Here is a 13,741-nt window from a genome sequence, read left to right as displayed (position 1 = left end):
TCATATGATGCAGCCAGAGACTTGCCCCCAAGGCCAAGAGGCCCCGCGTCGTCACGTGACCTAAGAGAAGGCTCTTCCCCATCCCCACCCCCTCGCCGCATTCCTCTGGGTCTTCAGGTGTGACTGCCTCCCCCTCGGGATGCACCATCACTGCTGGTCCTCAGAGCTTCTGCCAGGGGCTGGCTTTCCCGCACCCGGACAGGGCACACATCTCCTCAGCTAGGAAGCACTTGAAGTTTTCGGGACAATCACCTTTCTACCTGCCCTGTGGGTCCCCAGCTCACTCCCGGCCCCACCCCCTGCTGGCCCCAGGACGGCAGGGGCGTCTGTTTTGTTTCTGCCTCAGTAACAGACTCAACTTCATAATTGTGTCTGACTTAGCTTAGTGTGCACACGCCTTGTTCCCGATATGCACCGATCTAATGCACGTGATTACAATCCAGCCGTATCTTTTTTATCTTTTTAAATCCTCACTGAGGATATGTTTTTTATTGGTTTTTTTTAGAGACAGGAAGGGAGAGAGAGAAACATTGATTGGTTGCCTCCCGTAGGCACCCTGACCAGGGACTGAACCTGAAACCTGGGTGTGTGCCCTGACTGGGACTTGAACCTGCCCCCTTTTTGTGTGCAGGACGACACTCCAACCACTGGGCCACCTGGCCAGGGCTCCAGCTGGTCGTAAAGCACTCTGGTGGTGGTGAGAGACAGGCACAAGGAAGGAAGACACGGAAACACTTGCTGGTTTTTATTTTGGCATGAGAATAATTACCAAAGGGGAAATCTTAAATTATAACAACACAGCTTCAAAGGATAGGAGGGGCTGGCTAACTCCGGGAGTTGGCACAAGCTGATCCATCGTCTCAGAATCTGACCTCCTGGGACGAGAGGGCCTTTCCCGGCTCCCTCAGGGCTGACTGCCTGTGTCTTCCCAGGACGCCGCCAAGGGGAGCATGGACACCAGGGCCCCGGCCTCTGCAAAGAGACGGACGCTGGGTGATGAGCCCCTGCTGTCCCCACGGAGGACATCACAGCCCCAGCTCGCCTTACAGGGTCCAGACAGAACAGAATCAGCCTGGACTCTCAAACTCACACAAAATCGTGACGTGTGAAACTTGACAACCAGCTGTCTCTTGTGAGCATCACAGCGTCCATCTCCCCGGCCCCCGCCCCCACCTGCACGGTTAACTCTCAGAGCGCAGGCCTCCCGAGGGGCGGCTGGACCTGTGAGCTTATCTGGCAAAGGCCAGACCCTCACTGTTGAATGAATGACAAGCATGAAGCACAGACAGCAAAGCCAGGGTTGAAATGGGCAGGGGGAGCCTCATCGCCAGCAGCGTCTGCAGGAGGTCCAGAGCCGAGGGCCATGCATTTAAACGCAGCCTGCCCCAAACCCAAAGGAAAGCCCACATCTGACGGATGGGCCCCTGTTCAGTTGCAGTGCTGACGAGACCTGGTCTCAGATGCTTGTGAGGAGCCGGGCAGTGGGGCACTGTGGCCGGACAGGGACGTCAATAGTGCACGGAGAGAACGGAACCCTGAGGCGCGCTCTCTCTCTCTCTCTCTCTCTCTCTGGGAACAGTAGGTCTGATGACCCTTTCCAGGGACGGTGTGGGACCGGCAGCAAGCCCAGCCCTGCTTTAGCTAGTTCCAGTTCCCGGGGACCCGTCCCCTCACCTGCCCTCGCGCCGCCTTCAGGCTCCTGGTCCTTCTTGCCAGCAAGGCCCTGCTTGTCATGGAGTGACCTGAATTTGTCAACAGCATCTGTTTGCAGAGCAGAGCAGACAGCCCCTGAGTGTCGTTATTGTACCCTCCCCCCGCCCAAAGGACCCGACTAGCACGGCAGCCCAGTGTGGGAACCACAGGAGGGAGGACAGCATGTACCCGGGGCCCAGTCCGTCACCAGGTGCTGGGACTCCACAGGACCAGGGCCCAGAGCCCACAGGCCTGGCGCAGCGGGGAGCACAAGGCTCCCAGGGGTGCTGGCAGGCGACCGGGGCTTGGGGCCTATGTTTCTGAAAACAAGGGAGATACCGAAATATTTCTATTTTTCAAAGACTACTCTGGCAACTGTGTGGGAGATGGATCGGAGCCAGGGAGAGAGGGGGGTGGGGCGGCGGGGAGAGAGACAGACGGACAGACAGACAGACATGCTTGGGGTGGGGTAGGCTGGGTGACTGTGTGTGCATTGGGTGGTGTGCTTCTTGAGAGCTCCCTTAGGAAACTATTGGAAGAAAGCATGAGGGCTCTATACCAAGTGGCCTGGGATGAGGAGAGGGGGCTGGATTTGGGGCGACTTAGGAGATAAAGGAGAAGAGGGGACGAGGGCGAGGACGGCTCAGGGTTTCTGGCTGCTGGGCCTGGTGGGCTGTGTCATCCACAAGCCGGATGAATGAAAATTAACTCATTTTCCCAGGACAGAGCTCCTGGCACGAGATTGAGAAAGGCAGTAAGTGAGCTGATCCAGCGGGCGGCTGGGTGTCCGCTGCAAACGCGTTCTCCGGTGCTGTTTCTACGTGGGCGGTGGAGGTCATGCGGGCGGTGGAGGTCAAGGGCAAACCATTAGGCTGTAAGGACTTCCCACAAAGAGTTGTCTGCATGCCAGCTCCTGGGGGTCCAACTCAACAGAGACTTAAAACTTCACAGTGGAAAAGGGTGTTTCCCAACTCAGGGTGAAAAGTCTCCTTGACATGCTGTCAACATTCCAAAGTGACATTTTTGCTAACGGTTCCTCCTGTTTCGGGGGCCAGGAGCACCCAGAGACGAGGTGCTCTCCGAGGGAGAGAGCTCAGGGGTGCGAAGGGTGCAGGGTCCTGCCTGGCCCACCTAGTGTTTGCCATCAGTGCCGGGCTCTCAAGGACCCCCGGGCGATGGATAAACCGTCTGAGCAGGAGAAAGTATGTACTTAAACTCCAGGATTAAGGACTAAGACAGCTCTTGGGCAGTTTAAACGGGTGGAGGCAGCCCTGAGGAATGTGGGCAAAAGGGAGAAGGCAGGAGACGGGGTGCCAAGGGCCACAGGGGGGTCAGGATTCAAGGCAGAGTCAGGCACCTCGAGGCTGGGGGAGGGCAGGTGGGGTCAGGGCAGGGACTGAGTGACTGAGTCCCTCTAGGCCCTACGGGAGGGGAGTGGGGGGTGTGGCTTCAGGGAGGGCGATGTGCCACCTAGAGACGTGGCAAGTGCCATTAACCTAAGGGGACCCCATCCTCCAAGCCTCAGGAAGTGCCCCTGCCCTTCATCTAACACTGGACCCGCCTCGGGTCAGAGTGACGCCCAGCAGCTCAGAAACGGCAGGATTCACACTCATGGCTGCCGCAGCGGCAGGTGCAGCGTCTGCCGGTTCAGGTTCTTGGTCACTTACCTGGACCCAGAATGTAGCCAGCGCTGTTCAGGGTCCAGCCCCTCTTCTCCTTCACCTGAGACGGGAGAAAGGGGCCGATGGCCAGGACCTGCCTGGCCCAGCAGCCTGCGTGGGGCCGCATGGCGGGAGGCTGGACACCCCACCACGGGCCCAGTCACATAATGAGCCGGCGCAGACCGTTCGGGGAAGAGGCCCAGCTCTCCAGGCAGAACATCGGTCGGATCACACGCACTTGCGAAAGGCCGGACATGGCAGGGCCGGTGCGCGCATCGGACAAGCCAGAGACCAGCCCCATCCGCACCGCTCGCTTCTCGGTGAGCCCGGACCGGCTCCAGTGTGACCGACCCTCTGCGGGTGAAGCTGCGGCTCGGCGTCCAGTCCCCGCTCACTGGCTCCCAGCAGGCTGTCCTCGCACCGCACACACCGGGGAGGAGCGATGGCGGGAGGACCCAAGGGGGGAGCGTCCCCGCCGGCCCCCCGGCCCCCACCCCCGCTCCCGGCACCAGCGCCCACACTCCGCCCCCTCTGCCCGGAGGGGTGACGGCGCACTTACCGGGGACCCGAGGGTGGCCGACAGGGCGGCGAGGAGCAGCGCGGCGAGCAGGAGGGCGCCGCCTCTGGGCATCTGCAAGGGAAGGGGCGGCGGACGCCGCGCACGTCGGGGCGGAGCTCGGACCCCGACCCGGCCGGACGGAGGGTGAAGGGGACCGAGGACCCAGCGGTTTGCACCCCCGGACAAGGGACAAGGGACGGGGCAGAGGCGCCGCGCCCCTCGGTGCATCCACCGGCAGGCGGGCGCTCTCAGCGGAACTCGGGGAGAGGGGCGCCTCCCCCGGGGCCTCCGACGCACGCGGTACCTTGAGCAGCGGCGGGTCCCGGGGGGTCAGTTTCCGGCGGGGTACCGGCGGGTCCGGGCGTCTGGTCGGGTCGGATCGGGTCGGGCCGGGGCGCTCACCGTATGGCACGGCCCGGGATGCGAAGGAGGAGCGTGCGGCGACTGGGTTCCCCCCGACGTGTCTGTGCCCAGAGCGGCCACTGCCCCGCTATTTATGCGGCTGGTCCCGAGCCACGTCACGGAGCTCGGGTCCCGCCCCCTCCCCGAATCCCGAGGGGGCGGGAGAGACCGCAACTCGGCTCCTTAGGGGGCTCCACGCTTCGCGGCAGGGCGCGCAGTGGTCTGCATGGGGGGGCGCGCAGTGATCTGCATGGGGGGGCGCGCAGTGGTCTGCATGGGGGAGGAGTGAGGGGACGCGGAGAGACTCCATCACCGTGAATGGAGAGCCTGAGCAGCTCCCACAAACACCCGGGTCCTTGCTGTGGGGGAGAGCCCCACCCCTATACCCGGGATCCTGGTGCTGGGGAGAGCGAAGCCCCCCTCCCAGCACAGCGCCCCCTGCCGGGAACGCCGCTAAGCTCCGCCAGGCACTCTGGGACCACCCCTCAGTCGCAGCAGGACAGCCCGGGGCACCCTGTCTGCTGACTGGCACCCAGCTCTTCCCCTCTGGGTGCCGGTACTTTGCTAAAAGGGGGCACATCGGCCAGGGCTGTTGGGCTGTGGGCCCCAGGAGTCCATTCCCATCCGGAGCTGTGGGTGCCCCCCACTTCCCATGGGCACTGCTGGCTTAGGGCGGGCCCCTGCCAATGTTCTCCTGCTGACTCCCGGGCTCAGGACACAGCTGCTTTGAGCGGGATCAGGTAGTGGTCAAGCCCTCGGGGACCTGGGGGACCTGGAGCGGACACCAGCCCAGGCTCCCAGAGGTGGCGGGTGGGCAGGGCAGGTGGGCAGGGCAGTAGCAAGAGGCTGTGGCAGGTGGCACAGGAATCGGGCAGGAATGGGCCCTCCTCTCCTTGCTCCAGGAATACCTCCTGAGCTCGGGCGAGGCCCAGTGGGTTCCTCCCTGGCTCACAGACACCGGGCACACAGGCACCTCCAGATTTCTAACGAGGGATGAGGCTGGCAGGCAAAAATTTGCCTGAGCCCCTCCTCCCTGGCCATGGAAGTCAGCAGTGGCGCAGAGGCAGCCCCTGCCGGTAGGTGGTGTCGCCGGCCTCCAGCCAGTCACTGGGAGGCGCAGCCCTCGCCCCACCCGCCCAGCTGAATGTCGGATTGACCGATGTCACCGGGGCCTGGAGTGAGCAGGATCCAGGACAAATGGCAGTAACAGTGATGCTAGCCTCCTTCTAGCCTACATCTCAGTTTTATGAACCTTTTGTGCAGACAGCTCCAGGGGAGAGCCATTTGCCTCTGTGTTGGGGGCCAGATGTAAGCTGGCAAGGTCCTTGCACCTGAAGGGGCTAGCAAGGCTGGGACCCTTACCCACAGTTTTCCCAGACTTGTTTGGATGGCGTTTATCAGTAGAATGAGAGCAACATTTGTAGAATGAGAACAGCCTTTCATAGCTTACCAAGAAGTCTGTAATTATTTACTGAGATATGCTGTACTGAGAACTTGTCCTTCTGCTTTGTCCCTCCCTTAGAGATTAAGAGGAACAAAGAATACATTCCTCTTGACAGACCTCCTATTCAGTGTGTTATGTATAAATAGGATTGTGTGGCTAATAAAGTTGCTTCAGTTCATCAAGAGAACTGGGGTCCTCCCGACCCCGCTTTCCTGTCTTTCTTTCTTTTCTCAATTCCCACCTCCCTGCCTCAGCCCGGCTCAACCCTGTCAGGCTGGCCCTGACAGATCTGGCGCCCGAGCTAAGGGACTGAGGAACTGGGAAAAAGACGGTGAGGAACTCCGTCGGGCTTGGAGAGATGACGGTGAGGAACTCCTCCGGATAAAGAGTGCACTCATTAAGGTAAGGGAGGAGCAATTTTTTGGTAATCGGGAGTAAAGCATGGGGCAATTAGAATCTAGAGAAAATGCTCTTTATGGGCAAATGTTATAGTTTATGCTCAATAGTAAAGGAACTAAGGTTAATGACAAGCAAGTAGAAAATTTTTAAAAATTCATTCAGGAGGTCTGCATTTCCTTATCAAATTTAATACGGGATTATTTAGATCCCAGGCATGACCATAATCAACCGTCTCTTAAGCCAGAAAAAAAAGGAGAAGCAGTGTGATAGCACAAAACAGGAGTCTAAAAAAGACAGTATATTAAAAAGAAATAATGTAACTTTTAAAGACAATTTAACTCCTCAAGATGAGGAGGATTTTGAGGAAGCTGCTGCTCTTTGTCATGATGATAATACAGGTATTGTTCAGGCAAAAGAGGAGGAAAAAATGTTTTTCTGCTGGAACTGAAGAGGGCAGTGATATAGAGGATGTGTTGGAATGCTTTTTAGAAAAATTAAAGCTTCTTGGCAAGAAAAAGAGAAGCCGCGGGGGCCGTTCCCGCCGCTCTCTGCTGCCTTGTGCAGCACCAGTTCCACTTTCCCCTCTCCAGATGGCTTTGCAGGAGGCATGAAAGTGTGGTGAGGAATTGGGCATTCACGCCTTCCCTGTTATGGAACAGGTGAACCCTCACACGGGACAGCGTGAGCGTGCTTATGACCCGCTTCCTTTTAAAACCTTAAAAGAGTTAAAAACAGCCTGTGCTCAGTATGGGCCTACTTCCCCTTATACTTTAACCATCTTGGAAACTATGGCCTCAGAGGCTCTCCCACCTACTGATTGGAGAGCTATTGCCAAGGCTTGTTTATCAGGAGGGGATTATCTCTTGTGGAAATCAGAATATGATGAAAAGGCTAAGGAACAAGCTTCTCATAATCGAGCTGCCCAGATTAATATTTCTTATGAAATGCTGGTTGAAAGGGCGAGGGCTATGCCCTCCTCTCCATCTTGTTTGTATCCTCCATGTTTGGGCCACGTGCGGCCTTCTTCCCGGAGGCCCAGGCCTCTGCTGGCCACGCCCGGGATTTTAAACTAGCCAATGACAATCAAGGGAAGTGCGCGCCGTAGATATGACCACATCCTGTGTAACAGGACCCGGCTTGCGCCTGGCCAATCGGCAAGGCCCACAATCCCCCGCGCCACCCCCCTATTAAAGCCGGTTTTTTTCCCACGCGGGGGGGCACTCTGTTCTGGTCGGTGGGCCGGCCGGGAGCAGAGTCGGGTGGGCGCCCCCAATAAAAGTACCTTCTGCTTTTGCATCGAACTGGCTCCCAGCGTGGTGATTTGGGGATCTTGGAATCTGGGCATAACATTTGGGGGCTCGTCCGGGATCCTCAAACCCCATTCAGGGACTCCCAGCTCGGAGGACTTGGCTGACCGCGGTATGTGTCGTTTATGTTTGTATCTGTTTGTTTCTGTGCTGTGTGAGCTCACTTCTGAAATCTGTATTCGCCCACATTGACCGTGGACGCACGAGGACCAAGGGCGGGAGGAGTCGGGGGACGCCCCGGCCCTCCATCTGAAGAGAAGTAGCTTTGCTTCCGCGTGGTCGGAAGGTCTGTAGGTGGGTAGCGCCCGCTGGCTCTAGAAGTAGCCTTGCTTCGTTTTCGGTTTTTGCTTCCATAGAGTTGGAAGGCTGTATTTTCGGGCCCATTTAGTTTTCTGTGTTTGTATGTTTCTTTCTGTGAACTTACTGGACGGACATTATGGAATGGACTCGGACTGCTCTTTTGGGTATTGTGATTGATCAGTTCAAGGAGATTGTGGGAGGCTTTAGAGCTCCCTCAGGAATTGGGAAGTTGTTAGGAATTGAATGGATTGTTTATACTCTGAATGAATGTCTGGTGAAAGTATGTGAGTGTAAAGGCAGGGGAGGGGTCCCCGCCCGCCCGCACGCCTCCCAGGCAGGGAAGGTGGGCAGAGATCACTGTGCCTCGGGCCGCAGGAGTGCGGTGCGTGGTGAGTGCAGCCCTCGCCCCGGAGCCCGGCTGCGCCGCGGGCCGCAGCGGCGGCGGCGGCGGGCCGGCATTGGCCCCCGGGGTTGTGGCGAGCGAGTGGAGCCGGGCGGAACTCGGAGGCTGAGTCGGCGCCCGGGGGCAGGTGTGCAGGAGCACGGCGCTCGGCGAGCGCAGCCCTTGTCCTGGAGCCCCGCCGCGCCGTGGGCCCAGGCGGCTTGGCGGCAGTGGCGGGCGGGCAGCGGCCCCCAAGCTTGTGGCAAATGAGTAGAGCCCGGTGGAGCGCGGGGGGCGGGGCTGGCGTGTCGCTCACGGGAGGCGGGAACGGCGAGGCCCCCCGGCGGCGTCGGGTCCCGGGGGAGATTGCCCCAGCTAGATCATAGAAGTTAAATGTAAAAGTTTTAAAATGCATCCGGGACTTCTGTGCACGTGTAAAGGGAAAAGGCCAGTTTAAAAACGAGTGCGCATAGTTTTGAGCTGAACCTGACCTTTTGCTGTGTACAGAATAAAAACCCGAGACTGTTTGGCCTTAAAAAGTGGCGGAGATGAACCTAACAAAGAAATGCAGGCTGGTTTAAAATAGCTCTTTTGAAATTTCCCGCCCTGAGGCAATTACCACCAGGAAGTTGAACAGTTTTTCCAAAGGAAAAAAAAATGGTCCTAAAGAATGTGGTCAATTTACATCTGAAAAGACCAGGTAGACAGAATCTGTTTGCAGGGCTCAAATGTGGTTTTCCAAAGCCCATTGGAAAAAAAAAAAAAAAAGCAGTTTACTCTAATTTGCCTCATGAAAAATCTAAAGAACAGGTTTAAAGTCAAAGAACTGCTAATATTTGAATTGTGGGCTCTGAAGTCAAAATATGTTACCCATTGGTCTGATAAAAAAAAAGGGGGGATTAATTTTAAGATCTCAACTGAATTTTTAATACAAAAACCAGTTTAAATTTATAATTATAAAAGGTATAAACAGTTAATGAGATTTCTGTTTGTCTACAATATAATGTTGGCCATCTATCTTTTAGGGATTTTGGTTTGCTCTTCCCTTGTTTATTGTGAGAATAAAGAAATCATCTTTTCTGTCAGAGAACAGTTTAGACAGCCACAATGTTGAGCTGTGTGACTTGGCAGCCGCCATGTTGGCCGCATGGGTTGCCGCTCCCCTGGGGGCCGCCATCTTGAAACAGCAAAGGCCCCTCCCTCTGATTTAGTCAGGGGTGGAGCTTTAAGGCGGAGTTTTATGAGGCTGCAAGCGTGCTTGCTTCGCGGTTTTATTTTTAAGCTAATCTCTTAAATCTAGAAAACCCTGCTTTCCTTAAACTAAAGACAATTAAAGGTTATGGCAAAGTCTTTAAAAGGAACTGATAGCAGTAATCCAATTTCTAAAATACGATTATTTCAGGTAGAAACTGGTTTCTGTAAATTGATCTGTCCTTACTGCTTAAATATATATAACTAGTGAAATTTCTGTGTCTCTTAAAAATTTTGAATGTATTACTAATCTGAGAAATGTTCATTATTTACATGACACCTAAAAATTAAGGCCAAGAGTTCTAACTGGAAGGCATGGCTTTGGTGTGATGGAAAAATAAAATAAAATATTAAATAAGTGATAGGCCAGTGAGCTGGGACTGGTCACTGGTGGATTGTGAGAAGGACTGGACGTGGCCTAACTTCTCCTCCCTTGGTACCCCTGAAACGTCAGAGGGTACTTCTGGCCTTGGTTTTCTTGGGTTTTGGTTTTGAATTTGTTTGTTTATTTATTTGTAATGAATGCCGTTTCTATCTGAATAAGACATAGGTCAAGAACTTGTTCACTGAAAGAATGTAAATGTAAATATTTATTTAATATTTATATATCTACTTAGGTATAATTGTTTGTTCATATACATATGAAAGTCTGAAAAAAAGAAAGGCACATGCTTGACTTCTTAAGGCTGAGTGCTCTGACCGATAGCAAAGCACCCTGAGCAGCCGCTGGGATCTTTCCCCAAGGGCGCTTGCTCTCTGCCAGAGGTGGAATCGGCCCACCTAACTAGTAAACATCTCTATCTGTTTGTTTGCTGGGAACTTTGATTTGCTATGTGATATTCTATGCTGGGTTGGGATTTTGGAATTCTAGGATAAATTTAAAAGGTATTTATGGCTTTTCTAGTCTGATTGGGACATTTAAGGATGGGGCTCACAGTTCCTCAAGGCAAAGATTTAATGGGCCCTTCCCCCTGCCTGTGTTGAATTAGATAATACAGGCCAATACTAAGACAATGGGCCTTGGAATCTGTAAAGATAGGCGGGAATGAAGCTGGTCTAATGTACTGAAAGGATTTGGTACCTGTCTGCTGCTAGCAAAGGAGGGGCTGATACCCCCTCCTAGCGCACTCCCTTGAAACAAACCATGGAACCTGGTAGGGGCCATGGAATGAGACCCTCTCAAGGTCTGAGAGTCACTGGAGCAGCCAGCCACCATGGGGCCCTGGGGAGAATCAGAGCTCCTGGTGTGGCGCCCAGAGGCAGTAGCCTTGGCTCCCCCACTGCCTGTGGGCTTGGAGGTGAAGTTGGGGACCCTGGTGCTCCTGCTGGTGCTCACGCTCATCTGCAGTCTGGTGCCCATCTGTGCTACGCCGACCGGGAGCCAGCCCCGAAGCCTCAGCCTTCCGCCAGAAAGTCCTGAGCCTGGTAAGCTGCTTTGCCGGGAGTGTGTTTCTGGCCACCTGTCTCCTGGACCTGCTGCCTGACTACCTGTCTGCCATAGATGAGGCCCTGGCAGCCCTGCACGTATGACCTGGGTCCATCATACCCATGTCCGGTCAGCAGACCCATCCATGGTCCAAAAAGACTTCATCACCAAATGGAGCGTCGATCGAGATCAACGCAACCCGCTCAAGCTCAAGCTACAGCGTGCTCCACCTGCCTGATGCTGGTAACATGACTCACGATCACTCCTGTCACCAGGAGCTCCCACAGTAGACTTAGATGATGCCTGCATCTTCATGGACATGGCTCCAAAGAGACAGGGACAATTTATAGGAAGATCAGGAATAGACTTTAGTATCACATGTTTAGTAGCGGAAAATTTGGCTGCCTGAAGCGGCCATAATGCCAATATTATGTTTCATTGTATTAATATGTTATATTGACCTTTAATTCTCTTGCAGGTTTGAATGTATATTGATTATCCTAAAAAAAAAAACTGTGTGAGGTGACCCCCAAAAGTAAAGGATGCCTAGCTGCCAAGAGGGCAGGTGCCCAACTGAGCAGGGAACGGTGCCCATCAGGTTTTGGTCTCTGTTGAGAGACAGCTAACAGTTGGCAGCCTGTAATACTGTCTTGCAGGCCTTTGTCACCATGCCCATGTCAGGGGTAGTAAGCTGGAAAAGGCCTGTTTAGAATAGAAGGTCTAAGGCATGGTTATGCATAGAAAGAAAGTTTAATGCCAACAATTAATGTTTTGTTAAAAGGAATTGGCAAGGAAAGTCAGAAAATCTTAGAGTAGATCAGTATGTCTTTCTTCTTATGTAATTCCTCTGAAATTTGGCAATGCTAACATGGCAATACGTTTCTTTGCATAGATTCAATAAGACCGGTTCCTAATAGTGGTTTTATTAACGGAAAACTTTGACTGGAGTATCATGTTTTAAAGAGCCCTGTCTGAGCTCTAAAGACTTGAAGCCAGTAAAAATGCCACGAAGAAAGCCTGGTATCCTGCTTGGAAGCCCTGAAGATGGCTGGCGCTGGAGCGTCAGGCCCATGCCCTACCATCACTGGCGGTTGGTAAGAGTAAAAGGGGAGCAATAAGGATGCCTCTGCATCCCTGCGGAACCCCCACACACTCTGGGCCGCAACAAGTAGGAGGGCTACTGAGATGGGCCTTAAAGCCTAGAGCGTGGGCTCAGGTGGAGTTGCTACAGGTGAGGGATTCACCTAACTCAGCAGATACTGCAGGCGGGCCTGATGGCAGCTGGGTGGCGTGGCTTCCTGGCCCTACGGGGCACATTAAGATTCAACCATGAGATTCCAGCAAAGGTAGTCAGTTACCATTCTTGTTGTGTTTATGCAAACATCAGGACAGTAGATAAATTAATCTTGATTTGGCTTTTTGATAGCCATGGAGGAATTTTAAGAAGAAAAATCCTATTTCAATAGAAATTGTTAAAGCTAAAATGGTTTCTTTCCCCTCCACCAGACCATTTGTTAAAATATGCCCAGTACGGGCCTCTAGCAACGGTGGAATAGAAATGCAGTCCGACTCATGATTGAGCCGGAAGTTCCAAGACAAAGGGGGGAATGAAAGGGCGAGGGCTATGCCCTCCTCTCCATCTTGTTTGTATCCTCCATGTTGGGGCCACGTGCGGCCTTCTTCCCGGAGGCCCAGGCCTCTGCTGGCCACGCCCGGGATTTTAAACTAGCCAATGACAATCAAGGGAAGTGCGCGCCGTAGATATGACCACATCCTGTGTAACAGGACCCGGCTTGCGCCTGGCCAATCGGCAAGGCCCACAATCCCCCGCGCCACCCCCCTATTAAAGCCGGTTTTTTTCCCACGCGGGGGGGCACTCTGTTCTGGTCGGTGGGCCGGCCGGGAGCAGAGTCGGGTGGGCGCCCCCAATAAAAGTACCTTCTGCTTTTGCATCGAACTGGCTCCCAGCGTGGTGATTTGGGGATCTTGGAATCTGGGCATAACACTGGTAGGTGAAGGAGTCTATGCTGATACCCACAATCAAATTCAATACCCCCAAGAAGCTTATGGACAAATTAATGGAGCTGGGATTAGAGCCTGGAAAAAGTTACCCACCTCTGGTCAGAAAACAGAGGAGCTCTCAAAAATTATTCAAGGGCCAGATGAAAAGTATCAGGATTTTGTCTCTCGCCTATTACAGGCTGTTGGCCGAGTAGTGGTGGATGGAGAGGCTGGCATGTTAATAGTTAAACAGTTGGCATATGAAAACGCCAACACTGCCTGCCAAGCTGCACTGCGGCCCTATCAAAGACAGGGGACTCTCTCAGATTATATCCGAATTTGCGCAGATATTGGTCCCTCGTATATACAAGGAGTTGCCATTGCAGCTGCATTAAAGGGAACCACCATTGAAGGAATTCTTCAGCAACAATTTAGCACAGGGAAAAGTCCAACACACAAGTGTTACACTTGTGGAGGAACAGGACACATGGCAAAACAGTGTCCCTCTAATAAAGGGATTGATAAAGGAAATGGCAGAGGTCCCGAACAACCTGGACTGTGCCCTAAATGTAAAAAAGGAAAACATTGGGCAAATGAGTGTAAATCTAAGACAGATATCCAGGGAAATTCTTTGCCTCAACACCAGTCGGGAAACTACCAAAAGGGGCCAGCCCAGCCACGGCAAATAACAGGGGCATTGTCTATTTACCCTCCTGTCCCTATGCCATCTCAAGGCCAGCAGTCTGCACAGCACCCAGCCTACCCCAGAGAGCAAAATAGATACAAAGAGCTATTCCGAGCAACCCCCGGAAGTACCGGGCTGGACCTTGGATCCATAGAGATGAGACATTCTATCTGCCCTGGGTGCTGCCATTGCTTATTAAAATAAACAAAATATCATTAGATTTAAAACCTCC

At 53.8% G+C, this 13,741-nt stretch overlaps 1 protein-coding gene across 1 annotated transcript; it reads right to left on the bottom strand.

Annotated features, from left to right (window-relative positions):
* Positions 1–730: 730 nt before the first annotated feature.
* Positions 731–4,366, bottom strand: LOC139017846 (galanin peptides-like). The gene is made up of 5 exons (XM_070426467.1): positions 4,217–4,366; positions 3,913–3,984; positions 3,360–3,414; positions 1,675–1,761; positions 731–972 (listed from the first exon to the last, which is right to left on the bottom strand). The coding sequence occupies exons 2-5, from the start codon at positions 3,982–3,984 to the stop codon at positions 905–907; spliced, it is 282 nt and encodes a 93-aa protein (XP_070282568.1). The 5' UTR covers positions 4,217–4,366; the 3' UTR covers positions 731–904.
* Between the last annotated feature and the right edge of the window lie 9,375 nt (positions 4,367–13,741).

The sequence above is a fragment of the Myotis yumanensis genome, unplaced genomic scaffold, assembly GCF_028538775.1.
Source record: "Myotis yumanensis isolate MYYU_CA2020_CCGP unplaced genomic scaffold, mMyoYum1.0.hap1 SCAF_10, whole genome shotgun sequence".
Lineage (NCBI taxonomy): Eukaryota > Metazoa > Chordata > Mammalia > Chiroptera > Vespertilionidae > Myotis > Myotis yumanensis.
The sequence above is the reverse complement of the archived record's forward strand: the minus strand, read 5'-3'. Positions and strand labels throughout refer to the sequence as shown.

What these genes read in the sequence shown, in the direction of transcription:
- LOC139017846 (XM_070426467.1), bottom strand. Translation starts at nt 3,984, where the DNA reads ATGCCCAGAGGCGGCGCCCTCCTGCTCGCCGCGCTGCTCCTCGCCGCC. An exon ending in CGGCCACCCTCGGGTCCCCG is followed by an intron (nt 3,415 to 3,912) that starts GTAAGTGCGCCG and finishes CTCCCGTCTCAG; the next exon opens with GTGAAGGAGAAGAGGGGCTG. An exon ending in TGAAGGCGGCGCGAGGGCAG is followed by an intron (nt 973 to 1,674) that starts GTGAGGGGACGG and finishes GTCTCTTTGCAG; the next exon opens with AGGCCGGGGCCCTGGTGTCC.